This window comes from Lepidochelys kempii, chromosome 3, assembly GCF_965140265.1.
Source record: "Lepidochelys kempii isolate rLepKem1 chromosome 3, rLepKem1.hap2, whole genome shotgun sequence".
NCBI lineage: Eukaryota > Metazoa > Chordata > Testudines > Cheloniidae > Lepidochelys > Lepidochelys kempii.
In genome coordinates this window covers 66,193,997-66,221,790 of record NC_133258.1, presented here as the reverse complement: position 1 = coordinate 66,221,790, position 27,794 = coordinate 66,193,997, and the positions used below count along the sequence as shown (strand labels likewise).

The following is a 27,794-nucleotide window of genomic DNA, read 5'->3' as shown; positions in this document are numbered from 1 at the left end:
AAGCTTGATACTCTTTTCCCCTCCCACTTGGTGGAAGCTGAGAGGGTCTAGGTCTCTTTCTTGGACTTCAGTGGCTGAAAAAGGGCAGAGATGAGGCCCCCACTTGACAAATTCAGCTACTCCCTCTTTGGCATGTGTGAAGGGGACCTTTTCTCCTAGGAGGCAAAAGCATTCTAGTGGAGATAACAGGTCTGGGATCAGGGTTGGGGGGAGGCAGCAGAAGAGAGACTGGCAGAAGAAAGACAACTCGTATGAGAGGGGTGGAAAACATGGCACAGGATGAGGGATAAGATCTGGAGTCCCAAAGTACCAAGAAAACAGGGGAGAATAAAATAGGTGATAGTCGCTTGATTCTAGGTTGGGGATTACATTTTGATTTCACCCCCATTCCTCCAATCTATCTGTCTAATTCCCATTGATTTGGTAGCTGAAATTTTCATATATAGTCTCCCTCCTAAAAATGCCCTTCCTGCTACCCTTTTTGAAAGAGCCTTGAAGGGAATCTCCTCTTCTTTCCCTCCAATAAATGAGGGGGAGGCGGGGAGCCCTGAAATTACAATCCGGTTTTTGCTTAGTTATTAGTTAACTGTTTTTTTTTTGGCAAAAGTCTTGACTCAAGTGTCTGGTCTGGCCAGAGTTACTTTAAGACTTCTGAGATTTATGTTCATTATAAAAATTAGATAGTTACAACTAGTTACCTACAGAATGGTCCCTGTTTAATGTTGGCTTTCTTTTTGTCCAGTTGAGGAATTGTATTAAAACTAAAAATATATTCAGATTCTGAGCAAGAACACACAAAATGAGAGCTCCTCCCATCAATATTTAAAGAGAGGCTGAACCTAGCTTTTGGAGCATTGTTGTTACAGAACACTCACTGTGACGGGATCCCTGCGGTGCAGCCTGCGACTGTGGGACCACTGTGCCCCCTTAACTCTCCAGCCAGGGCAGTCTCTCACAATGCTTTGCTAGTGACAAGCAGCAAACCCCTCCAGGAGCTGTGATCACTCAACACAACTGCGTGTGGAGCCCCACAGCCAGCTAGATTGTATGAATGCTCCCAGAGCCACTCATGAATCACACAGATAAAGTTTCAGAGTAACAGCCGTGTTAGTCTGTATTCGCAAAAAGAAAAGGAGTACTTGTGGCACCTTAGAGACTAACCAATTTATTTGAGCATGAGCTTTCGTAAGCTACAGCTCACTTCATCGGATAAAGTGTTTTCTTAAAATTAACATGTGCTGGGTCATCATCCAAGACTGCTATAACATGAAATATATGGCAAAATGCTGCTAAAACAGAAAAGGCGACATATAGTTCTCCCCCAAGGTGTTCAGTCACAAATTATTTAATGCATTATTTTTTTAACGAGTATCATCTACATGGAAGCATGACCTCTGGAGTGGTGGCTGAAGCATGAAGGGGCATACAAATGTTTAGCATATCTGGCATGTAAATACCTTGCAATGCTGGCTACCAAAGTGCCATGCGAACGTCTGTTCTCACTTTCAGGTGACACTGTAAATAAGAAGCAGGCAGCATTATCTCCTATAAATGCAAAACAGACTTGTTTCTCTTAGCAATTGGCTGAACAAGAATTAGGACTGAGTGGACTTGTAGGCTCTGAAGTTTTACATTGTTTTGTTTTTGAGTGCAGTTATGTAAGAAAAATCTACATTTGTAAGTTGCACTTTCACAATAAAGAGATTGTACTACAGTGCTTGTATGAGGTGAATTGAAAAATACTATTTCTTTTTTCTCATTTTTACAGTGCAAATATTTGTAATAATATAAAGTGAACATTTTATAATTTGTATTCTGTGTTGTAATTGAAATCGATAAATTTGAAAACGTAGAAAACATCCAAAAATATTTAATAAATTTCAATCGGTATTCTATTGTTTAACAGTGCGAATAAAACTGCAATTAATTGCAATTAATTTTTTTGAGTTAATTGCGTGAGTTATCTGTGATTGACAGCCCTGATTTATATAGAACAATGGCTTTCAGCAGATCATAACCTTTCCCTTGATACCTCACATAGCATGCTTTAAATGCAAGATCACAATTGTATATAAATGAGGAATATGGGGGTTACAGGGCACTCCCCCAAGGTATAGTGTTTCACACTCACATACTAGACACATCTTGGGACTCAGGAGAGAAGTCAGCTAATTTTCAAAAAATAAATCAAGTGTTTATGCTTCTCCCTCAGCAACTGCTTGGGATTTTGGGAATGAATCTGCATTTTGAGGCAGCATTGCTTGTTCAGAAGACCTAAATGAGGACGTTTATTTTTGAAATATCCCATTGAAGATCATAGAATTGTACAATTATAGAAATGTAGGGCTGGAAGGGACCCCGAGAGGTTATCTAGCCCAGCGCTCTCTGCCAAGTATACCTAGACCATCACTGACAGGTGTTTGTCTAACTTGTTCATAAAAACCTCCAATGACAGGAATTCCACAACCTTTCTTGTAAGCTTATTCTAATGTTTGACTCTCTATGCAGGAAAACTTTCTAATAGCTAACCTGACTCTCCCTTGCTGAAAATTAAGTCAATTAGTCATTGTCCTACTTTCAGTGGAGATAGAAAACAATTGATCACTCTTTACAACAGCCCTTAACACATTTGAAGACTGTGATCAGGTCCCCCTCCTCAGTTGTATTTTCTCAAAACTGAATATGCCAATTTATTTACCCTTTGCGCACGTGTCAGATTTTCCAAACCTTTTATCATTTTTGGTGCTCTCCACTAGACTCTCTCCAGTTTGTCTACATCTTTCTCAAGTGTGGCACTCAGAACCGGAAACAGTACTTCAGCTGAGGCCTCACCAGTGCCTAGCAGAGTGAGACAGTTAATGCTTTGTTTTACATACAACTCCCCTGTCACATATGTCCCAGAATATTAGCCTTTTTTGCACCTGTATCACATTGTTGGCTCATATTCAATCTGTGATGCACCACAACTCTAAGATCCTTTTCAGCAGTACTACCATATAGCCAGCTTTCCCCATTTTGTAGTTGTGCATTTGATTTTTTTCCATCCTAAGTGCACTTGTCTTTATTGCATTTCATCTTGTTGATTTCAGCCAAGTTCTCCAATTTAAGGTTGTTTTGAAATCTAATTCTGGTCTTCAAAGTGCTTGCAAACCCTCCCAGCTTTGTGTCTTCTGCAGATTTTATAAATATACTTTCCACTCCATTGGAGTCATTGCATTAGGAATCCATTAGGAATGCAGCTTCGATGCAGCATGCCCCACCAGAGATTCTGCAGCTCTTCGATCTTTGTGGTGCTGCAGAAAACGCAGACACCCTCCGCTAGCTGGGTGCCTCAGTCAAGTTCACCAGTACCATAGCCAGCTAGAGGCAGAAGCTCTAGAAAAGACTCTAGAGGCATTTCCTAGAGCACTCATTGACCAGAAAGAAGGGATCACTGCCTCTGGAACCTGGCCAGGTCCATCAAGGCTGACCTGTGAAAAATCCTTGTGTCAGGAATCATTACCACTACCAACCACTCCAGAGGCATATGAAGACCTGCTTAGCCTTTCAGTGCCAATATCCCCAGTGGTACAGAAAGGCTTCCAGTCACCACATCAGGAGCATTCGGTACCACTACAGCCCACACTTCCACAAAAGCCAGTGCAGTTGAGAGGCAAGACAGCAATGATATCCTTGGTACTGCCATCCCTGGATTCTGGCTACCTATCCCCAGTTCTCACTGGCTGTGCTCTTCCATTTTCTGAGGGCTCAGGCTCTTCTTTGTCAGACTTGGGGGTGCATTCTTGTGTCCCAGCTAGTTCTCAGAGAACTGGGGACCATGGATGTCACAGTAATTACAGCACTGGCTGCCTCCTCAGGGGCAATGGCCCAGTCAAGCAGGAGTCCTAGGCCCATATCTGTTGCCATTCTGGATGCTGTGGGGAATCCCCCCCACCTGCTAGTACTTCTATTCACTTTCCTTGTTTGGTTTCCTCAAGGGTGCACCAAAAGAATTGGCACCACAGACAACATTCTCTAGTACCTGGTACTGAGAGCATCCAGAAGTCACTTGGGTGGCTTCTCCACCATAAGACTCAGAGCAGCCACTACCTCAGCATCCTGTGGTGTCCTCCTCTTCATCACCAGACAAGGCTGTAAAGGTGGCAGGTTTAAGCACCACCAGAGGACCATGAGGCTCATCAAGATCTACTGAGAAGGGTAGTCTCTTGTTCTTGACATTCAGGCAGAGGAGGTCTGTGAGAGCTCTCACAAGTTAGTGGACATTCTGTTACCAATGGCCCTTTCTAAAATGGCGCTGCGATTCATGAAGCAATTATGAAGACCGTTAAGGCACTTGAGTAGACCCCCATATCTCCTACAACAAAATGGGCCAAGAGGAGGTACAACAACTGTTCTAAAGGATATGAGCCCTTGTTTTCTCATCCTCCTCCAGGCTCCTTAGTAATAGAATCTGCTAACCAGCAGGAGAGGTAAGGACACCAAGCATCAACATGTAAAGGCAAAGATTCAAAAAGACTAGACTTGTCATTACCAGTATACATTTAATCATTTCAGATGTACTGGATTTAACACCCAAATAAACATTCATAAATAGATTATATAAGAGCTGTCTTTTTAGAAGAGCAGTAAAGTACCATTATATAAACTCAGTCTCAAACACAATGTACATCTAATCTGGAAACCCTGGGGTGGTGAGCTGGGATGATAGAGGGAGGAAGAAATCACAGCAGGGGATGAAGAGAAATGAGAGGTAAAGACTAAAGATTTTATTTCAGAATGAGGGATTCTAGATCATAGGATTGTGTTGAGAAAAGCTGGTTTAAGGTTTGGGAACAGAAGGAAATTACAGAGAAAGGACATTTCCTGATTTAAGGCACAGTAGGGGGGAAAAATTGTGAACATTATCCTTTAATTTCTGGACCTCCATATTTATTATGATGGTTTCTAATGTGTTTAAAATATTTTGTTCATTGTGATTGTTTCTATGTAAATATATGTTTCCATACGTCAGTAAATTACAGTGCAAATTTTTTCTCAATTACTACTTATAATAGGTTCAGAAGGAAGCTACCTCTGTATCATCTTGGATGTAAAAGCAGGAGCTTGGATGAACACCAAATGGAAATGTCTGCAGTGCACTAATTTAATGGATGTGAAACATTTTAGTCTTGAATTGTATATTTTCTTGTAAATAACAGTGAAATTTAACTTCTGAAGGTCTGTTTGCCTAATAAAGATTAATTCAAATTTAATACTGATTGAAATTAAAGAACTTTGTCCACTATTTGAACTTGTTACCCCTCTTCTCTAAAGTGTAACTGTTGCTAATAGACAAAATATTCATTTTACAAAGAATTGTCAGTGTAGGAGAGAATATGGTAATGTTTATTGTACATTGAAAAGCAGACCTGTAGAGGACGTAAATGAGTACTGCTAAAAACAAAGGGGTCATCGTCCTGAAAGGATATTTTGAAAAACTCTGGAATTAGGAAGATTTTGTGGGGAGGTGGCTACTGTATATAAACTTAGCTTTGATAGAGTAAGGTTGTAAAATATTGCTAAAAATTTCCCCAAACTAAATCTCTGTCTGTCTTCACTTTCTATGAAAAAAAATTGAATCTGTTGCAAGCAAATCATTATCTCAAAGCTTAAGTTTTTGGCCTTTCATATTTTGTTAGCATGAAAAGTACTTACATTTTGTAGAGAACGGGGAGCAAATGATCATTAAGTGTTCAGTTTATCTAGCAACTGATGTTGAAATATGAAGCACTTCAGACATAATTAGGTTGGTGGGTTTTTTTTTTCTGTTTTTACTTCAAAAATATCACAAATATGAAGTCTTGCCAAAGTCTTCCTTAGAGGACTAAAAAACTGAAGTAGGAGCCCCATCTGTTCTTGATGGAGTATGTTTAAAGAATCTTTCCATGTTGAGATGCCCTCCCTTCTCCTGCCCCATGTGCATTTTAAGCTTTTTTTCCCCCTTCAAAATAACACAATCCTCTGCTTGAGTGATATTAGTAAACCCATTGACAAGTCCTTTTTAAACTAGTTTTATTTTTTGTAGTTACATATTACATGTCCATGCTATACCTTTTCACAGATACTCCTGGGCAGCACTTTCAGAAAATGTCAACACCAAATAAGATAGCTTTGTATTCTAACAAGAAGTTTAAAACAAGTACACAAATCTGAAACTCTGTTAGAGTTCTTGGTCAACCTCTGAATCACAAAACTTTTATATCCCCTTCCCATTTACTCCCTCCTCCCTTTTGCACAAAGATAGCTAAAATGTTAATTCCGCTGGCCAAATCCACCTCATTGGATAACTTGAAGGATACAGCAGAAGCTATCTACAAGGTTTAGATGCTTCTTGGCCCATAGGTGTAACCTTTTGTTGGTTTTTTTATGTCTGTTTAAAAGACACTGATCTGTAAATCAGACTAACTTTTATTCTGCTGGAAGTCTTTGCCTCTGACATTTTCTTATCTAAGTGGAAGTTGCTGCCTCTAAGAGAGTACCTGTTGAAGGAATAAGTACAGAATACTATTGAAATGGTATGTGAAATCCAAAAACTCTGCAACTTCCTGGGAACCCACCTTTCTAAGAATGTGGCAGTCTTAGGGTATGTCTACACTACAAAATTAGGTCGAATTTATAGAAGTCAGTTTTTTTGAAATCGGTTTTATATATTCGAGTGTGTGTGTCCCCACAGAAAATGCTGTAAGTGCATTAAGTGCATTAACTCAGCGGAGCGCTTCCACAGTACCGAGGCAAGCGTCGACTTCCGGAGAGTTGCACTGTGGGTAGCTATCCCACAGTTCCCGCAGTCTCCGCTGCCCATTGGAATTCTGGGTTGATATCCCAATGCCTGATGGGGCTAAAACATTGTCGCGGGTGGTTCTGGGTACATATCGTCAGGACCCCGTTCCCACCCTCCCTCCCCCCGTGAAAGCAAGGGCAGACAATCGTTTCGCGCCTTTTTTCATGAGTTACCTGTGCAGACGCCATACCACGGCAAGCATGGAGCCCGCTCAGGTAACCATCACCCTATGTCTCCTGGGTGCTGGCAGACGCGGTACGGCTTTGCTGCACAGTAGCAGCAACCCATTGCCTTCTGGCAGCAGACGGTGCAATACGACTGGTAGTTCTCCTCGTCGTGTCCGAGGTGCTCCTGGCCACGTCGGCTGGGAGCGCCTGGGCAGACATGGGCGCAGGGACTAAATTTGGAGTGACTTGACCAGGTCATTCTCTTTAGTCCTGCAGTCCTATTGAACCGTCTTATGGTGAGCGGGCAGGCGATATGGACTGCTAGCAGTCGTACTGTACCATCTTCTGCCAGGCAGGCAAGAGATGAGGATTGCTAGCAGTCGTATTGTACCATCTTATGCCAGGCAGGCAAGAGATGAAGATGGCTAGCAGTCGTACTGTACCATCTTCTGCCAAGCAGCCATGAGATGTGGATGGCATGCAGTCCTTCTGCACCGTCTGCTGCCAGCCAAAGATGTAAAGGATAGATGGAGTGGGTCAGAACAAGAAATAGACCAGATTTGTTTTGTACTCATTTTCCTCCTCCCCTGTCTAGATCACACTGCAGTCAGTCACAGAGAAGGCGCAGCGAGGTTAATCTAGCCATGTATCAATCAGAGGCCAGGCTAACCTCCTTGTTCCAATAACAACGATAACTTTGGTGCACCATTTCTTATTGGAACCCTCCGTGCAGTCCTGCCTGAAATACTCCTTGATGTACAGGCACACCCTTTGTTGATTTTAGCTCCCTGAAGCCAACCCTGTAAGCCGTGTCGTCAGTCGCCCCTCCCTCCGTCAGAGCAACGGCAGACAATCGTTCCGCGCCTTTTTTCTGTGCGGACGCCATACCAAGGCAAGCATGGAGGCCGCTGAGCTCATTTTGGCAATTAGGAGCACATCAACCACCACACGCATTATCCAGCAGTATATGCAGCACCAGAACATGGCAACGCGATACCGGGCGAGGAGGCGACGTCAGCGCGGTCCCGTGAGTGATCAGGACATGGACACAGATTTCTCTGAAAGCATGGGCCCTGACAATGCATGCATCATGGTGCTAATGGGGCAGGTTCATGCTGTGGAACGCCGATTCTGGGCTCGGGAAACAAGCACAGACTGGTGGGACCGCATAGTGTTGCAGGTCTGGGACGATTCCCAGTGGCTGCGAAACTTTCGCATGCGTAAGGGCACTTTCATGGAACTTTGTGACTTGCTTTCCCCTGCCCTGAAGCGCATGAATACCAGGATGAGAGCAGCCCTCACAGTTGAGAAGCGAGTGGCGATAGCCCTGTGGAAGCTTGCAACGCCAGACAGCTACCGGTCAGTTGGGAATCAATTTGGAGTGGGCAAATCTACTGTGGGGGCTGCTGTGATGCAAGTAGCTCACGCAATCAAAGATCTGCTGATATCAAGGGTAGTGACCCTGGGAAATGTGCAGGTCATAGTGGATGGCTTTGCTGCAATGGGATTCCCTAACGGTGGTGGGGCTATAGACGGAACCCATATCCCTATCTTGGCACCAGAGCACCAAGCCGGCGAGTACATAAACCGCAAGGGGTACTTTTCGATAGTGCTGCAAGCTCTGGTGGATCACAAGGGACGTTTCACCAACATCAACGTGGGATGGCCGGGAAAGGTGCATGATGCTCGCATCTTCAGGAACTCTGGTCTGTTTCAAAAGCTGCAGGAAGGGACTTTCTTCCCAGACCAGAAAATAACTGTTGGGGATGTTGAAATGCCTATATGTATCCTTGGGGACCCAGCCTACCCCTTAATGCCATGGCTCATGAAGCCGTACACAGGCAGCCTGGACAGTGGTCAGGAGCTGTTCAACTACAGGCTGAGCAAGTGCAGAATGGTGGTAGAATGTGCATTTGGACGTTTAAAGGCGCGCTGGCGCAGTTTACTGACTCGCTTAGACCTCAGCGAAACCAATATTCCCACTGTTATTACTGCTTGCTGTGTGCTCCACAATATCTGTGAGAGTAAGGGGGAGACGTTTATGGCGGGGTGGGAGGCTGAGGCAAATCGCCTAGCTGCTGGTTACGCGCAGCCAGACACCAGGGCGGTTAGAAGAGCACAGGAGGGCGCGGTACGCATCAGAGAAGCTTTGAAAACCAGTTTTATGGTGGTTTTATGCTACGGTGTGAAAGTTCTGTTTGTTTCTCCTTGATGAAACCCCCCGCCCCTTGGTTCACTCTACTTCCCTGTAAGCTAACCACCCTCCCCTCCTCCCTTTAATCACCGCTTGCAGAGGCAATAAAGTCATTGCTGCTTCACAGTCATGCATTCGTTATTCATTCATCACACAAATAGGGAGATGACTACCAAGGTATCCCAGGAGGGGTGGTGGAGGAGGGAAGGAAAATGCCACACAGCACTTTAAGCACAGCACTTTAAAAGTTTACAACTTTAAAATTTATTGAATGACAGCCTTCTTTTTTTTGGGCAATCCTCTGTGGTGGAGTGGCTGGTTGGCCGGAGGCCCCCCCACCGCGTTCTTGGGCGTCTGGGTGTGGAGGCTATGGAACTTGGGGAGGAGGGCGGTTGGTTACAGAGGGGCAGCAGTGGCAGTCTGTGCTCCAGCTGCCTTTGCTGCAGCTCAACCATACACTGGAGCATTCTGGTTTGGTCCTGCAGCAGCCTCAGCATTGAATCCTGCCTCCTCTCATCACGCTGCCGCCACATTTGAGCTTCAGCCCTGGCTTCAGCCCGCCACTTACTCTCTTCAGCCCTCCACCTCTCCTCCCGGTCATTTTGTGCTTTCCTGCACTCTGACATTATTTGCCTCCACGCATTCGTCTGTGCTCTGTCAGTGTGGGAGGACAGCATGAGCTCGGAGAACATTTCATCGCGAGTGCGTTTTTTTTTTCTTTCTAAGCTTCACTAGCCTCTGGGAAGGAGAAGATCCTGTGATCATTGAAACACATGCAGCTGGTGGAGACAAAAAAGGGACAGCGGTATTTAAAAAGAGACATTTTATAAAACAGTCGCTACACTCTTTCAGGGTAAACCTTGCTGTTAACATTACATACATAGCACATGTGCTTTCATTACAAGGTCGCATTTTGCCTCCTCCCACCGCGTGACTACCCCCTCAACCTTCCCCCCTCCCTGTGGCTAACAGCGGGGAACATTTCTGTTCAGCCACACGCAAACAGCCCAGCAGGAATGGGCTCCTCTGAGTGTCCCTGAAGAAAAGCACCCTATTTCAACCAGGTGACCATGAATTATATCTCACTCTCCTGAGGATAACACAGAGAGAGAAAGAACGGATTTTGGTTGAATGCCAGCAAACATACACTGCAATGCTTCGTTCTACAGTGATTCCCGAGTATGTGTTACTGGCCTGGAGTGATAAAGTGTCCTACCATGAAGGACGAAATAAGGCTGCCCTCCCCAGAAACCTTTTGCAAAGGCTTTAGGACTACATCTAGGAGAACCGCAAATGCCAGGGCAAAGTAATCCTTTCACATGCTTGCTTTTAAACCATGTATAGCATTTTAAAAGGTACACTCACCAGAGGTCCCTTCTCCGCCTGCTGGGTCCAGGAGGCAGCCTTGGGTGGGTTCGGGGGGTACTGGCTCCAGGTCTAGGGTGAGAAACAGTTCCTGGCTGTCGGGAAAACCGGTTTCTCCGCTTGCTTGCTGTGAGCTATCTACAACCTCCTCATCATCATCATCTTCTTCGTCCCCAAAACCTGCTTCCGTATTTCCTCCATCTCCATTGAAGGAGTCAAACAACACGGCTGGGGTAGTGGTGGCTGAACCCCCTACAAATGGCATGCAGCTCATCATAGAAGCGGCATGTTTGGGGCTCTGACCCAGAGCAGCTGTTCGCCTCTCTGGTTTTCTGGTAGGCTTGCCTCAGCTCCTTCAGTTTCACGCGGCACTGCTTCGGGTCCCTGTTATGGCCTCTGTCCTTCATGCCCTGGGAGATTTTCACAAAGGTTTTGGCATTTCGCAAACTGGAACGGAGTTCTGATAGCATGGATTCCTCTCCCCAAACAGCGATCAGATCCCGTACCTCCCGTTCGGTCCATGCTGGAGCTCTTTTGCGATTCTGGGACTCCATCATGGTCACCTGTGCTGATGAGCTCTGCATGGTCACCTGCAGCTTGCCACGCTGGCCAAACAGGAAATGAGATTCAAAAGTTTGCGGTTCTTTTCCTGTCTACCTGGCCAGTGCATCTGAGTTGAGAGTGCTGTCCAGAGCGGTCAGAATGGAGCACTCTGGGATAGCTCCCGGAGGCCAATACCATTGAATTGTGTCCACAGTACCCCAAATTCGAGCCGGGAACGTCGATTTAAGCGCTAATCCACTTGTCAGGGGTGGAGTAAGGAAATCGATTTTAAGAGCCCTTTAAGTCAAAATAAAGGGCTTCACTGTGTGGACGGGTGCAGGTTTAAATCGATTTAACGTTGCTAAATTCGACCTAAAGTCCTAGTGTAGACCAGGGCTTAATCTCCTAGTTTAAGAGGAGCTTATGTCTGGTTTAAACACTGAAGCATAGTCAATCTCCATCAGAGGGGGCAAATTATCTCCTATTTGCTTCCTGTGTGGTTCTGCACCATCTGTGGCGTGTGGTGCTGGCCACTGTCACAGACTACAGGACTAACTGGACCCCAGGTCTCATTCAGTATGTTAATTCTTATGTTCCTATGCATATTTAGCAAAAGATATGAGCTGTCTCTCCCAACCCACCCTGGAAGGTTTTGGGGATGAGGATAAATATTGTTTGAGAAGGCTGGATCTGAGATGGATAAACAAGTAACAACTAACTTGTAACTAAATGTCTTAAGCGTACAAGAAGGTGGTAGCTATGCTAATATTTTACCTTATCAGAAGTTTAAAAATGCCTCTCTTAGAAACAGTGAGATGCAACCCCACATAGCTCAAGGTTTTTCCAGAACTACCTTATGTTGGAAGTTACCGATTTGAGAAGTAAATATTGACCATACAGAATAATTTATTTCCTGTTCATAATTTGCCTCTAGTATTAAATGTCCCATGTATGTAGTTCCTAGATAAAATGATTGGTTGTAATATAAATAGGTTCTGATTAACGTGGTGCCATCAGTTCATTTTTATTTTCTGGAAAACAGATTAAGTGAATTGAAAATCAATTACATACAGCTACACACAAACCATATGGAAACGTTTTGATATTAAGTTCCTTTATTAGTGGGAAGGTGATGGAAGGGTTTGCAATATCTGTAACTAAAAATTGTAACTAAAGCTGGTGCGGAAATGAGCTGATGTCATGCAATAATAGTGGTAAACTTGGTCCAGTTATTTCAGGCACTGACATAGCTAAGACAAGTGTTATTGAAAACTGGATACAGTTGTCACATTTAAGTTTTCAACCCTGCATAGGGGACAGAGGAAAGTAGTAATGCATCTATAAGTAGGAATTTACTTACACTACTGAAAAAAAGATTGTTTTCACTGTTTCAGCGTGCATGGGAAGAGTTGGAGGGAAAATTTTACACTGAGATGCTTGTAAATATTTCTATATAATACAAATTATTTTCTCCATGGAATAGGATGTTTTTCCTTTAATGCTTTGCTCTTTGGAACTTGAGTTTGAGGGTAGAAACATCAAGGAAGTGCACTTAAACCTGCTGTATCAAATTTGGAAACCGACTACCTGCCAAAATGTCCCATCATTCTGTATAGTATGCTTCACAGCTTTTTTTCAGAGCCAAGCATTGATAGCCAGATCTGGGCTAAAAACCTGTTAGAATGTGTCAACCTTCAGCAAAGCTGTTTTGTTTGTTCCCCAGAGAGATACATCTCAGGAAGCCCTTGGTCAAATGACCCCAAATTTGGATCAGTATTCCTACCTCAAACCCCTACAAAGCACACCAAATTTTAAGGCAACCTAGGTAACCAAGCACATAATACAGCATTTAGAAGAGCCGTGTTTTAGAGAGAGCTCGTCTCAATCTTGACTGTAGTACAGCTGCCCCTCCACTGTAATTACTGAATGCCTGCCGAGACCTAGGACCTGTTTAAACGTGTGCTGGGAGGTGCAGGCAAAGGGGAGGGGAGCAGGCATTCTAGCAGCAGTCTAAAAGCATCGCAAATAAGAATTAAAAAATAAAGTGCAGGAATGTCACAGTGAATAGTCCAGCAATCAGAGTAATACTTCCTTGGATGAAATTTCCTGCAGAAAACTTTACTCGACCTTCAACTGCTGGAAAAACACGTCCCATTTTAGAGATGTAATTGGAAACTACTTCAACATCGAGATCACCTAGATAAACAGAAGTTATACATAGATAGTGAAATTACAATTAATGTTAAATAGCACCCTCAAACTTTGTTTTCTTGATTCTCATTTTTAACTATAATTTCCCTTGAAGGAGGCATTGCTTTCTACTACATTTTCATATTCAGGAGAGCACAATTATTTATGACAGTGGTTTTCAACCTGTGGTCTGCAGACCCCTGGGAGTCCACAGACTATGTCTAAGATTTCCAAAGGGTTCCACACCTCCACTTGAAAATGTTTAAGGTTGCAAACCACTGGTTTAGGACATCAATGAACTGGGAAATCACAACTGATTATAAATGTGTGTTCTACAGGGATGGACAGCTAGAACAGTAAAACTTTTCACAATAGTTGTTCCTAGAATGTCCAAGGTGGGCATCTGAAAGTTTAGTGGGAGTGCATTGCCCCTGCCATAGTTACTCTGGTTTATCTTTGTAGGGTTCCTAGGGCATATCGAGTTTCCTGGCATGTTTACACAAAGAGTGATCCTGAGTTCCATTTCCAAAGGATTCTCTAACACTGTGCATTGTTATGCTGGTAACAGGTATGCATAGCTGACAGGTTATGCACTGTACCTTTCCACTGTTAAATCTTTAGTATGTTTAGGAGCTGTGCACTTCCTTCTACACACAGACTCCTTGTGAATTTTCCTTCAATATGTTAATTTATTTCTGTAGAGGGTTTTACTGGGAGTTGTTTTAACATTACAAAATAAGTGATAATTATGCAAATATGTTCACCTAATGACACTATAGATTAACTGACTTTGAAATAGCTATGGCTCAAAAGATCCCATCTGTGAGGGATGCAAAAACCATAGATTCTCAGACTAAGGTCAGAAAGGACCACCACTGAACTCTTGCACATTGCAGGCTACAGAACCTCACCCCCCCTTCCCCCAACAGACCCCTAGCCTCTGGCTGAGTTACTGAAGTCCTCAAATCATGGTTTAACGACTTCAAGTTACAGACACTCCACCATTTACACTAGTTTAAACCTGCAAGTGTCCTAGGCCCTATTCTGAAGGGGAAGGTGAAAAACTCCCAGGGTCTCTGCCAATCTGACTCAGGGGAAAATTCCTTCCCAACCCAAATATGGTGATCAGTTAGACCCTGAGCATGTGAGCAAGACCCACCAGCCAGACACATGGGAAAGAATTCTCTGTAGTAACTCAGAGCTCTCTCCAGCTAGTGTCCCATCTCCAGCTGTTGGGGATTTTTGCTACTGGCAGTTGCCAATAGGCCACATGCCATTGTAGGCAGTCCTGTCATACCAGTCCCTCCATAAACCTATCAAGCTCAGTCTTGCAGGGTTTTTGTCCCCACTGCTCCCCTTGGGAGATGGCTCCAGAATGTCACCCCTCTGATTATTAGAAACTTTTACCTAATTTCAAGCCTAAACTTGTTGATGGCTAGTTTATATCCCATTTGTTCTTGTGTCCACACTGGTGCTTAACTTTAAGTCCTCTCCCATGCTGGTATTTATACCTCTGATGTATTTATAGAGAACAATCTCCCTTCAGCCTTCCTTTGGTTAGGCTAAACAAGCCAAGCTCTTTGAGTCTCCCCTCGTAAAGTAGGTTTTCCATTCCTTAGATAATCCGAGTAGCCCTTCTCTGCATCTGTTCCAGTTTGAATTCATCTTTCTTAAACATGGGCAACCAGAACTGCACACAGTATTCCAGATGAGGTATGACCTGTGCCTTATATAATGGTACTAACATTTCCCTGTCTCTATGGGAAATACTTCACCTGATGGATCATAGGACTGCATTAGTCTTTTTCACAGCCACATCACATTGACAGCTCATAGTCATCCTGTGATCAACCAATACACACGTCTTTCTCCTCCTCTGTCACTTCCAACTGACATAAGTCCCTAGCTTATAGCAAAAGTTCTTCTTCTTAATCTCTAAACGCATGACCTTGCACTTTGTATTATTAAATTTCATCTAATTTCTATTACTCGAGTTTACAAGGTCATCCAGATCTCATACGATATTACAGTTCTTCCCCCTATTCATAGTATCTCCCACCTTTGTGTCATCCACAAATTTTATTAGCTCACTTTTTGTGCCAAAGTCAGTAACAAAAAATGTTAAATAAGATTGGTCCCAAGACCGCTCCCTGAAGAACTCCACTACTCCCTGAGGAACCTCCCTCCAGCCAGACAGTTCACCTTTCAGTATGACCCATTGTAGTCTCCCCTTTAACCAGTTCCTTATCCACCTTTCAAGTCTCATATTAACCCCCATCTTCTCCAATTTAGTAATTTCTCATGTGGAACTGTATTGAATGCCTTAGTGAAATCCAGGAAGCTAAAATTTGCATTTCTATTGTCTAAAAAAAACCCCCCAGGTATCTTCTCAAAGAAGATCAGGTTGCTCTGGCATTATCTACTTTTTGTAAAACCATGTTGTATTTTATCCCAATTATCGTTCACCTTTATGTCCTTAACTACTTCCTCTTTCAAAATTTGTTCCAAGACCTTGAATACAATTGAGGTCAAACTAACAGGTCTGTAGTTTCCTAGATCACATTTTTCCCCCTTTCTTAAAAATAGGATCTATATTAGCAATTCTCCAGACATAGGGAACAACTACCGAGTTTACAGATTCATTAAAATCTGTGCTATTGGACTTGCAATTTCATGTGCCACTTCCTTTAATATTCTTGGATGGAGATTATCCAGACCCCCCCCCCCCCCCCCCCGAGTTAGCCCCATTAAGCTATTTGAATTTGACTTCCACCTCAGATGTGTAATTTCTACCTCCATATCCTCATTGCCATTAGCCACCCTGCCACTACTCCAAGCTCTTCATTTGCCTCATTAAAAACGGAGGCAAAATATTTGGACCATGCCTAGATAATTCTTCATCTCCACCTCATCCTCAGCGGTCCCACTTCTTCCCGTACTTATATGGCTATAAACCTTTTACTATTAGTTTTAATTTCCTTAGCAAAGTCCAACTCTGCTGGACTTTGGGCAGGTCTCACTTTATCCCTACACTCTCTGACCTCCAAGAAGTAGCTTTCATTACTGATCCCTCCCAGCTTCCATTGCTTGTAGGCCTTCTGCTTTCTTTTAATCACCTGTTTGAAATACTCAACCAGCTTGGTCTGCAACCCTTCCCTACAAATTTTTCCCCTTGCTTGGGATACAGGCTTCAGATAGTTTCTGCAGCTTTGGACTTAAGTAATTCAAAGCCTCCTCCACATTCAGATCTTTCAGTGCTTCAGTCCAGTTTACTTCCCTAACCAATTCCCTTCTTTTGAAATCAAGGACCCTTACTGCAGATCTATTTTTGTTTATCCTTCCATTTAGTTTAAATTGAATTAGCACATAATCACTCAAAACAAGGTTGTCCTCTACAATCAATTCTTATGAGGTCCTCACTACTCACCAATACCAAATCTAAAATGGCATCACCTTTTGTTGAAAATCAAAAGGGAACTTTCTTTATATTTTTGTGAATTGAGCTAACAGGACAGTAGCCAGTCTGGAACTGGGAGACCCATCAGTCAGATAACATTACAGACCAAATGAAAACTTGTGCTAGATCTAGAAGCATGCCTTTACCCAGGTACTCTGTTTTATGGGAGGCTCTGTCCTTTGTGTATCTTCAGAAATGAATTTGAATAAATAAGTGGCTGTTAACTATATATGTTAAACATTAAATCCTTTAAAAGTTTTCTTCCTAACAGATTTGGATGGCAGCTATACAGGGCAGAGTAGTGTACTTGGTAAACACTTAAATGCTGTTTTAAAATGGTGTTAGAAAAATCCATTCATTTTCTTTCCCTCGGGTGCTGGTTTGGCTTCTATTCTGGTATCATCAGCTGTGTGTTGATGCTATATACTCGTACGTGACTAGTCATCATCTGATACAAGGCTCCAATAGGAGCAAAAGACGCAGCACCAGCTTTTAAAATGCTGGCTCTGTTATGTATGGCATAAGGATTTTTTTCCCCCCTTTCTATAACTTGTTTCCATGTTGTCCGGTGGATGCCTCAGTACCTGGCGATGCAGCTTTGGTGATCCACACACAACAGACTCTCCTTTAGATTTTGGACTAACCTTTTTGGTAAAAGCTACTTGAGCAAATATATTTCTAGTTGGTAGCATGTTTGAGGTGTAGATGAAAGCAGCCACTCTCTCTTCGTTTATTACAAGCTGCATGGTGTACCTAGTGCAGATACCACCTGTGGCCCCTCCGGCACGCTTCTGCTTATTTCCGTAAAATGATACGTTAGTGACACTGTTTCCTGCTCTGTGCTAAACTAAGCTGTTACATGCAGCCAGAGAACCTGATTCTGAGAGATGCTGATTTCAGTGGAAGTTGCAGGTGCTTAGTTTCTCTCAGGATCTGGCTTAACACTTATCAACTGAAAGAGAAGGAGTTAAATCTGGATGATTAGCCCTCAGTGTTTAGCGACTCAAAAGCAAATTATATCCATTCTATTTAAGATTCAGCCGTGTGGTCTCATACTATAGAACATCTTTAACATTCTTAAAACTAGGGGGATGTTAGTCTTCGATGTCCACTACACAGCTAATAGCTTGCTACATGTTCAATATGGAGTGCCTATGCTTACCCTGATTGTGACTCAGTGATTTATTTTTTAGCATAGAATATCCATCTCCTCCCTGCTGCAGAAAAGAAGGAAGAATCACTTTGTATGTTTCATCCATTTGGAGTGGTACATAGGCTGGTACTCTACAGGCTGTGCAAAGAACTTCTGTACTGACAACTCTGCTTCCTGGTGGTCTGGAAAGATCATAGACCACGTGAATGCCTAGGAGAAAACACATTTTTAGACATCACTTTAAATAGCCCCAACGGAGCACCTCAGACCAATAAAATCGTTAAACTGACTACACTTCCGCATGTGAGAATTAGGCCTGACTTTTGAAAGAGAACATTCTTATTGTAAAAAGCTTCCTGCCCTGTCCCCCTCTTACACACAAATCAGCTCTTACTCTTTACTCCAGAAAATTCATGGTTACTGGAACTGTGAGAACAGAGGGAGCATCCCAGCTCAAGCTCCATACCCTTTTTCTTTTCCCAGTTCCCTCCTGGCTGCTGACACACACAAACAGTTCATTGGTGAGATTATGATATCGGAGGTCAGATACCTCCCCTCCTCACCTTATTCCTAGTCTGCCTCCTTGTCATGCATTTGTTTACATACTATTATCTTCCTGGTTGAAATGAGCTCGTATGAAGACACATGCTGACAACTATGCCAACACTATGGTTATTACAGATAATGGCTATCTTCTTCATTCTTTTTGTACCGTAGCTACTAACTCAAATTGATCTAGGCTCTGTGGACTTCTTGGCCTCATTGTACACTATGTACGGAAGTTGAAGTAGTGATGGTGTAACTCCGGCCATAACTCATTAATACAGTACTAAAATGCAGAACCATACAATGAAACCTACCAACCATGCAATTACATTAAGGTGTGTCTTAATATGAGGGCAGCAGCATGAGTGAGCAGTAGAGCTAGCATTAAAGGAAGTACAAATAGGTCAAGATAATCGCCGATCTAGTATAGGAAACAATTCCCTTCAAAAGGATTAGTAATCCAATCAATATAGTTATTAGGGTACCTCACAGTTAGATCATAGCACAGTGACACTGTGACAAACTGATGAGAGAAAGGACAGTTGAGGTAATCCACTGGACTGATTTAGCGCAGTTTGTTTACCAAAGGACTGAAAAGAGGAAATAGGAGTCTGCAGGGAAACCAGACACAATTTTAGGCAGAATGTCATTTTACCCTCCTTAGAGGCAGGCACCCTAATTAGTCCAAAGTGCCAGTCAAGCCATTGCTATAACAAACAGATTATTGAAATAAACGTGAGTACCCTACTCACTGCTCTGCTCTGGAACTGCTACAGCACAAGATGTATTACAGAATCTGGTGCAGCTGCTCCCACGTCTCCTCAGGATAGTTAAGAATGTTCTTATTTGAACAGACATGAATGAGATGTTTCTTATCTGGTCATTCTCTTCCTGTTAGCAGTTTCTATCCTCATTTATTACTAACGGGTTAATGCCCCCCATCTATGGTATTTGGAGGTGGTCCGGTGTTGTTGCTGAAGGCTCTAGAACTAAGCCCTGCCCTTCAGATCAGGCCACTTGAAGAGTTGTTCCAAAGCTAGAGAAATGCTCCAACAACCTATTATTAGCATTAAGAGAACAACTTGATATAGTGTATTAACATGAAGACAATACATGTCTAAGTCACCCGTCAGAGAAAATTTTCAATTTTGTATTCTGGTCATTTACCAGATTATCAAGCCAGGTTGAATTCAGAGAAAAGTTGTTAACAGAAAAAATTATCTGGTAAGAAGTTTCTTATTCTGTTTCACAGCTTCTGTCCTCATTCATCATTAATGGGAAGTAGTAAGTAGTAAATCCTAGAAGTGGGGGGGAGGGAATCATAGGGTTAGAAGGGACCACAAGGGTCATCTAGTCTAACCCCCAATTTTAGGAATAATTAAAAAACTCTGCTCATCCTTATTACATAGAATAATAGTCAGGGATGGATGCTCTTACTATATAAAGCAAGAGATTTGTAAGCTAACGAGTTACATGGGAATCAACCTAGTAGCACCTTCCTATCAAAGGATGCTGCGGTCGAGGAATGGAAACTTACTTTGCACGTCTTCCTCAGATAAGGCTCAGACATATATTCCCCAGTGCCCACAGGGACTTCTGGGAATAGTTTCCCAGACGCTCAGCATGCAAACTGGTGCAGAATTTAATGTCTTGCCTGTGGCAAACTTGAGGCCCAAAGGCCCTGGCTTTTTGGACGGCCAAAATGATGGCACTATCTCCCGGAAATTGTGGAAAGAACTTACCTTGAATAGAAAAGGTTCTGGAGTTCTAAGAATAACCTTTTCTTCATGACATCATCAGTGTGGTTCTTGTATAGATTGAGCAACAAATTCCAAAGCTTGCCTTTCAGAGGTAATAGCAATTATTAAAACCAGCCACAGGACTGGTCTAATGTGTCATTGACTCATTTTGGCATCTGATGATACTCACATGGAGAGTCCAGTGAGCCTACCTACAGAATGCCACTAGGGCTGGTACCTGTTTTTATGGTGCTTGGGCTGTAGGACTCCAACCTATCATCCTGAAGAAACCCTAATGTAGCTCAGATCACCAGGACTTTGTAACTATTTTAATGTGTATCACAATAGCATCCAGAGGTTATGATCCCGATGTGCTGGGCACTGCACAAAGAGGCAGTTTCTGCTGCTTCCCCTTGCATTAGAAACATACATTTGACCAGATCAATACATGATCCTGGCTGAGTTCTGTCAAGATACCAAACTGTAATGGAGAATCCATGCTGAACTACAGTTTTCTTCGGATGCCCAGGCTGTTAACTGTAAGTGTTCCTGGTCTGAATGAAGGAAGAGATTTGGTCTCTTCATCAGGTACAATGTGGGGTCCTTGACTATCTAGCAAGTCCAAAGTGCCTTCTGGGCCAATGGAGACCTTCAGCTCTCCCTTTAGCTTTATGTAAGCTGTCCTGAAAGACAGCAGATTGTTTTCTAACCAGGACATTATTTCCATTCCCACAGAGAAACTTTGACTTCTGGTTACTCCCTGGTTTTGGAAGGGATACAATCAATCATAAGACAACCTTGAATGGAAGGTAGTAAGAGACTTCTGCGTGAATGCCTGCTAGGTGGTCTCTGACACCTTCTACTGGTGCAGCTGGACTAGCCACTGTCACAGGCAATAATGGACTTAATGGACTATTGGTCCAATTCCATATGACCATGTTTGTGGTTTTTAGTTTTTTGTCCAGACACATTCTGACAGTGCTATCAAAGTGAACTAAAGGGATGTGTACTCTGTGATTTTGGAAGTCTGTCTTCCATATATGCTTCCCGCTCAGGCTTGCTTCCAGAGTGAGTATGCAAGGTCTAGAGTGAAAATTGGGTTGACTCTCAGCATGTTGCTTGCACCTACCTGCGCACAAAGGGGCCTTCAGATGTGATCTCAGAATGACACCTCATTTTCCACTGCATCAATAGCATGTTTCTAGGTCCTCAAAGAATTTCTTCAGGCACATTTTCAGAAACCTACTCGGGATGGAACTGATGGACGATACCAGCAATCCTACTCATTGGAGATAACTGGCTACTGATGACCCCCTCAGGATGTGATTGATGCAAAGTTTTGGATCTTTGCAAATCTTTACCATTATGGTAAAATTATAACCAGAGCCATGTCTGTTTTGACATCTGGGTGAGCAATTTTCTGCATTGGGATCAAAAGCTCTTCTTGATTTTGAAGGACTTGTAGCTATGAATCCTTTCCAGCAGCTTTCCAGTTATGACTGAGTCTGTGTAAGGCGATGAGTCATCCCTGAACCAGAGCCTGATTAAACCAGATGCGTAGATGACTCATTCTTGTGCTAGTTTCCAGCCAAGCCACATGCCAGGAGTTGGTTTTGTGACTCTCAGGACAGCCTCACAAGAGAAACAGCAACTCAGTCCGCTCAGCATCACTTCATGAGTTGGAACTCTTCTCTACCTGATAGCGGAGACAGAATCCACAAGCCTTAGCCTGCTCCAGGCTTCCTCTTGCTCCAGCCTTGTTCCTCATCCTGTCCCTGCCTTGCTCTTACTCTGGCCTTGTTCCAACACTGTTCTTGACTCCTGATCTTGGCTCTGTCCCCCTGGCTCCAACCACTAGGCTGCCACAGCTCAGACTATCAGAAACTGTGATGGGGATGGTCAGGCCTAGTGGTCAATTTCCCTGCACAGGGTACTGATTGGTATGCTATCTATGCAGGGGTATAGGATTAATGTGTGACCTGTGCTTTGCTGTGACTACTACCAGCCACTTAAGACTCGGGATGCAGAGGATGAATCAGAAGGAAGAATCTTATGGTGGAATTGTAAGCTCTTGTACACAAATGCTTTTTTCCCCCCGTCATACTGAGGATTCTGTTGGTTTGGAAGAAAACCTACCTAGGCTTCCTTGGAAGTTTCTGTTTGTACTATAAATATGAAATTGAAGAATGAGTCAGCTTAAGTGTTGTTAAGGAAATATATGCGTGTTGCAAAGAAAGGCCCTGACTCACAAGCAGAAGGGGGGCCTTGAAAACCATGAGTGATAAGGCCAGAAGGAATGAAGTAGATAGGATATTTGGCTCAAAGAATAACTGAGATAAGGGAATGCTTCTAAAAAGAAGGCCTCTGGCTGATAAGGGTGACTGCAGGTGGTTTTAAATAAGACAGGGAATCTGTCTAAAAAGGAACCAACATAAACATTCCCACCCCACAGACCAGCGTTATTGTAAAAGTAGAGCCTATCTGAAGCTAGGTGCAATGGAAGACTTTTGGCCAGAAAGGCCTTGGGAAGAATGGTGGTTGTAAATCTTATCTGAATTAAGACTGGAACTAAGAAGGAATGGTCTCAAATTGGTTTTTTAGCTGAAGTCAGTAACTGGCAATGACATCACTTGTTTGTTAAAGGGTATAAAAAGAGTTTTGAATTTGCGGGTTCTTTGTCAGACCCTACCTGATCTGCCCAAATGAGATGGCTTTCCCTAGGTCTGGCCTACTTGTAAGTATAATGATCATGTCCATGAATACTTTGTTACTGTACTGGGTGTAGTGACTTTATTTTCAGGCTGTTAGGCATGTTTAGAGCAATTGTATAAAATACCATTTGGCCTTTGGACTTAATATAGGAATTTATGGTTAACATTTGGTTTTAATGAGGAGTCAACATTTGGATCTTATGATGTACTAGGGAGGTATCCATGAGAAACTGTATCTACTATGGCATTTTACTAAATTAATGAGTTCCTTGCTAGCCACTAGCATCCTGTACTGAAAAAGTCTTGCAGGGTATTTGTTTATTTATTTATTTATTTGAGGGGGAGGGAGGTTCTTTGGTGATGTGTGCGTGGTACTTGCCCTGGATGTTAGAGGCGGGAGGTAGCTTGGTATCTGTCCTGGTCTGGAGGATCACACCACCAAGGAAGGCTACTGGTACACATCTTGATTGTGGGAATAGCTTGCTAAGGGAGCTTGAAAGGCTGCCTGCATTGCTCCTCCAGCCTTGCTAGCAGCACCCAAGTAAGTAGGAGCAGTCTAGTACCACTCGGGTCTTCACTCAGATCTTGCCCATTACACCACTGTGTAGACAGGATAAGGTTAGGATTTCTAACATTCACTAATATGATGCACATTATTTGGTCCGTGTGGACCCTGCTGGTGCATACGAGAAGTGCCCTAGTGTGCTTTAACTTAGTGCTGTTAACACACACGAGGGAACTCTTTGTGAGCACTAATGGTGTATGTGGACTAGTTAATGTGCAGCACATTAGTACATGTTAGGCATCCCATGCCTGTGGTGCCCATTCCCCCACCGTGCAGTCAGGCAATCAGTCAGGATCATTTTGAACATGGGAAGGGATCTCACACTTACACCTCCGTAACCCTATGATGGTGCAGCATGGTTGGGAGCGGAATCCTTATCTCTTCTGGTCAGACTGCCTGAAGTACTTTTAAGGCTTTAATGTGGAGACAGAGGAGGATGGGGAGTGAGAGACTCTTTCCTACCTTCCAAGCCATTTTCAGGCAGTTCAAGGGTTTATAGCTAGGGTGACCAGATGTCCTGATTTTATAGGGACAGTCCTGATATTTGGGGCTGTCTTATATAGGCACCTATTACCCCCATCCCCGTCCTGATTTTTCACATTTGCTATCCGGTCACCATATTTATGGCTGATGATCAGAAGGCACAATTCCATTCTGCTGCTGCGTGAAATCTGAGTCCCTGTCCCTGGCAGAGTGATGGTTGTGGGTGGAAGGCCAGACAGCCACAATTCCTGAGGCAGGACTGCACTGGAAGGATGTGACAGGACATCTGGTCACCTGGAAAATCAGGACATCTGGTCACCCAGACATGCTGTAGGGTGGGGGAAGAGGTGGTGAGCATGATACAGAACACTGCAAGAGCCTCTGTGTAGCAGAAGAGCCCCAGCAGACACTGCCTTGGGGAAGGCAAAGGAAGAGTTTAACTCCTGTTTGCAGCCATTGTTCACTGACAATATTAACTGCTGCGCTGAAAAGGGGGATGCTTGCTTTGCCTTTTTGGGACCCATGAGGAGTTTGCCAGACTTACTTTTGAACATCATAAGAATCCCTCAATTCACAGGAAGAAGCAGGAGAGCTTATAGGAGCCTTTTTTCTTTCCCTCAGGGAGAAGAGACCCCACTTCAGTGGCCGGGGGTCAGGGAGGGACTGTAGCTCCTTTGAGGGGGGTTTCTCCCTCTGGCACAGGTCCGTTGAGCAACCTACCTCCTGAGCTGGCTGGGTAGCATCCTTCACTCTCCCCAGATGCTCAGGGCTTTTCTGCATTAGAGTCACGGCTCCTTGGGGCAGGGTGGGGACCCGAGCTGCTGGTCTGACTCTGAGCTCTGTATCTGGCAGCGTGGGGCTCAGCTGGTTGGGAACAGGCAGGGCACAATTTGCCCTCAGTAGAGCATCTAAGTCGGGATGGGCAACCTTTTTGGCCCAAGGGCCATATCGGGGTTGTGAAACTGTATGGAGGCCTGGGTAGGGAAGGCTGTGCCTCCCCAAACAGTCTGGTCCCTGCCCCCATCCCCTGACTGCCCCCCTCCGAACCTCCAACCCATCCAATGCCACCCCTGCTCCTTGTCCCCTGACTACCCCCTCCGGGGACCCCTGCCCCTAACTGCCCCCCAGGACCCCACCCCATATGTTCCCTGTCCCCTGACTGCCTCGTCCCCTATCCACACCCCCGCCCCTCACCGCTCCCTGGGAGCTCACCCCCTATCCAACTCCCCTGCTCCCTGTCCCCTGACTGCCCCACAGAACCCCCTGTCCCTTATCCAATCCCCCCACTCCCCACCCCCTTACCATGCCGCTCAGAGTGGCAGGAACTCGCAGCCACACTGCTGCGCTACCCGGCAGGAGCAGCAGGCCGGAGCGTGTGAGATGAGACTGTGGGGGAGGGGGGAAAGCAGAGGAGGGGCCAGGGCTAGCCTCTCTGACCAGGAGCTCAAGGGCTGGGCAGGATGGTTCCGCAGGCCACATGTGGCCCACGCTGATCTAAGTGCTGCCTCACACAGGGAACATCACTTAGTTTTAGCCAGGGACTGAGAGGGCAGAGGAGTCCTGCAGAGAAGCAGTGGAACAACAGGTGCATGTGGTTGAAGCCACCATGCTGCTATTTACCTGATCCAGGGGAAGAGGGGGAAGACTAATGTTGCAGCCGCACAACAATGAATACAAAATAAAAAGTTTAAAACTCGATAAGTTTATGGAGGAGATGGTATGATGGGATAACATGGTTTTGATAATTAAATATTCATGGTAAATAGGCCTAATGGCCTGTGATGGGATGTTAGATGGGGTGGGATCTGAGTTACCCAGGAAAGAATTTTCTATAGTATCTGGCTGATGAATCTTTCCCATATGCTCAGGGTTTAGCTGATCGCCATATTTGGGGTCGGGAAGGAATTTTCCTCCAGGGCAGATTGGCAGAGGCCCTGGAGGTTTTTCGCCTTCATCTGTAGCATGGGGTATGGGTCACTTGCTGGAGGATTCTCTGCTCCTTGAAGTCTTTAAACCACAATTTGAGGACTTCAATAGCTCAGACATAGGTGAGGTTTTTCGCAGGAGTGGGTGGGTGAGATTCTGTGACCTGCGTTGTGCAGGAGGTCAAAGTAGATGCTCACAATGGTCCCTTCTGACCTTAGTATCTATGAAAAAAAAAAAAACCAAAATGGTGGGGGAAATTGAACTGCCAACTTGTTCCACTCCCGGAGGCAAAAAATCTGGTAGCCTGAACAAAGGGGGAGAAGTAGCAAAGAGCCCTGTGGTACCTTATAGACTAACAGATGTATTGAAGCATAAGCTTTCGTGGGTGAATACCCACTTCGTCGGATGCATGGGGGAGAAGTTAGTCCTGTAGTCTCCAGCAACAACACTGACCTGCCTCTAGATTTCATTAGTGATGAAGGAGGAGAGAAGCTGTGCAACAGAATGGTGCATAGAACTAGCATGAAGATAAATGTATTTTCAATTTTATTTCATTTCCATTTGAGGCAGTGCAGCTGGTTCCCCAGAGGTATAAATGCCAATACGGGCAGCATGAAGTATGGCTATATTGGAAAGAGAATAATAATAATTAATGAAAAAAGAGAGTAACTAACCCCCAACCTGCAGCAGCTCGCCAGTTCCTTGTCCATGTCTGCGTACACTGTGCTCAAATGCTTCTTTCAGAGTGGAGCCTTTTAACTCCATCAGATCAAAAGTACCTCCAAACGGCAGCACAGCAAGCAGGTCCTCCATCGTAATAGTACCTTGGATAGAACAACACTTTATGTAAACAAATGGTCTTCATAATAAAGCACCTTACATATCTTGTTTAAGATCACTTAATAGTGTGCTACATAACCTATAAAGCCGTGTATCATTTGAAGCAGTGTCATTTAATAGTACAGCAGTATAGACTCAGTCTTTTGATCTGTGTCTCAGTTTTCCAAACTGGCCAGCTAGACATATCTAAGGATTTTCTACCTCTGTTTATATTGTGATGCACATAACCCACCTATACTGCAGCTTCACTAGTGGAAATGGGAGCAAGGCGACAACCTTTATGTGGTGCTTCTGCTACATATTAATAATGAACACAATGAATATTGTCAAAAGGCTACCAGACGTCAGTTTGTTGATCTCCTGCTATGGATTAGTAATGCACAAATCTGTCAAGAGTCCTTGTCTGGGACAGAATCAGAAAACCATTGGACCAGCTTTACACGTGTACCTACTTAATGTAGGAGGTCTGTCCCATGCTATGTATGACTATTTTCCAAAAGTTCTCAAGGAGAAGGACACAGACACTGCTGAGGACTTCCAGAACTTCCCAAAGATATGCCTGAAATATCACAAGCCTTTTTCGGATCAGGCTAAAGCCCTTAAAGCATCGTCATGCAATCCTGAGGCACACAGGAAAGATTTCTGGGACAATGCCAATGTCCCAAGCAATCACCTTCCTGCCAACTCCACAAAACGTACTTCCAGGCTTCAGCCTACCCTGGAAACAGCGCACAAATGACTCTGGACACCAGTTGCAAATGACAGACCACACGGTAAATGAATACTTGCTTCAATGTTTGCCAGCGACATCTCAGAATTTACACCACGCCACTTCCCACGCTACCTGCTGGCTCACTACTCTGAATTCGGTTATTTGAACCTTGTTAATCACCTCTCTTGCCATATGAAAGAAGGTAAGTGGAAAATGGCTACCTGTCAATCTGGGGACAAGAAAAACAGAAGTTCTTACAAAATTTAGCCAGTTTATCCAGTTGCTTTCAATTGCTATAGCAGTCCTACAGAATGAGTTATCCAACATTAAAACAAATTGTTCTTAGATTTTATAATATTAGACTGAATTTATGGCACCATAAG

At 43.9% G+C, this 27,794-nt stretch overlaps 2 protein-coding genes across 11 annotated transcripts in view; one reads left to right on the top strand and one right to left on the bottom strand.

The window, feature by feature from the left end:
• SNX14 (sorting nexin 14) overlaps nucleotides 1-5,252 on the top strand; it is a 78,787-nt gene extending 73,535 nt beyond the window's left edge. For all 5 annotated transcript variants that reach the window (XM_073336597.1, XM_073336596.1, XM_073336595.1 and 2 more), the window contains one exon: nucleotides 5,055-5,252. In XM_073336597.1, coding sequence (XP_073192698.1) covers nucleotides 5,055-5,093 — 39 coding nt within the window. In that variant the 3' untranslated portion in view covers nucleotides 5,094-5,252. The remainder of the gene's footprint in view (nucleotides 1-5,054) is intronic.
• Nucleotides 5,253-12,097: 6,845 nt separating this feature from the next.
• The window catches only part of NT5E (5'-nucleotidase ecto), a 46,939-nt gene continuing 31,242 nt past the window's right edge, over nucleotides 12,098-27,794 (bottom strand). Inside the window, exons 7-9 of one of the 6 annotated variants that reach the window (XM_073336586.1) lie at nucleotides 26,534-26,683; nucleotides 17,899-18,099; nucleotides 12,098-13,285 (exon numbers count right to left, since the gene is read on the bottom strand). In XM_073336586.1, coding sequence (XP_073192687.1) covers nucleotides 13,122-13,285; nucleotides 17,899-18,099; nucleotides 26,534-26,683 — 515 coding nt within the window. In that variant the 3' untranslated portion in view covers nucleotides 12,098-13,121. Of the gene's footprint in view, nucleotides 13,286-17,896; nucleotides 18,100-25,616; nucleotides 26,081-26,533; nucleotides 26,684-27,794 lie in introns of those variants that run through there. The other 5 variants (XR_012157985.1, XM_073336587.1, XM_073336588.1 and 2 more) reach the window with 5 other exon arrangements.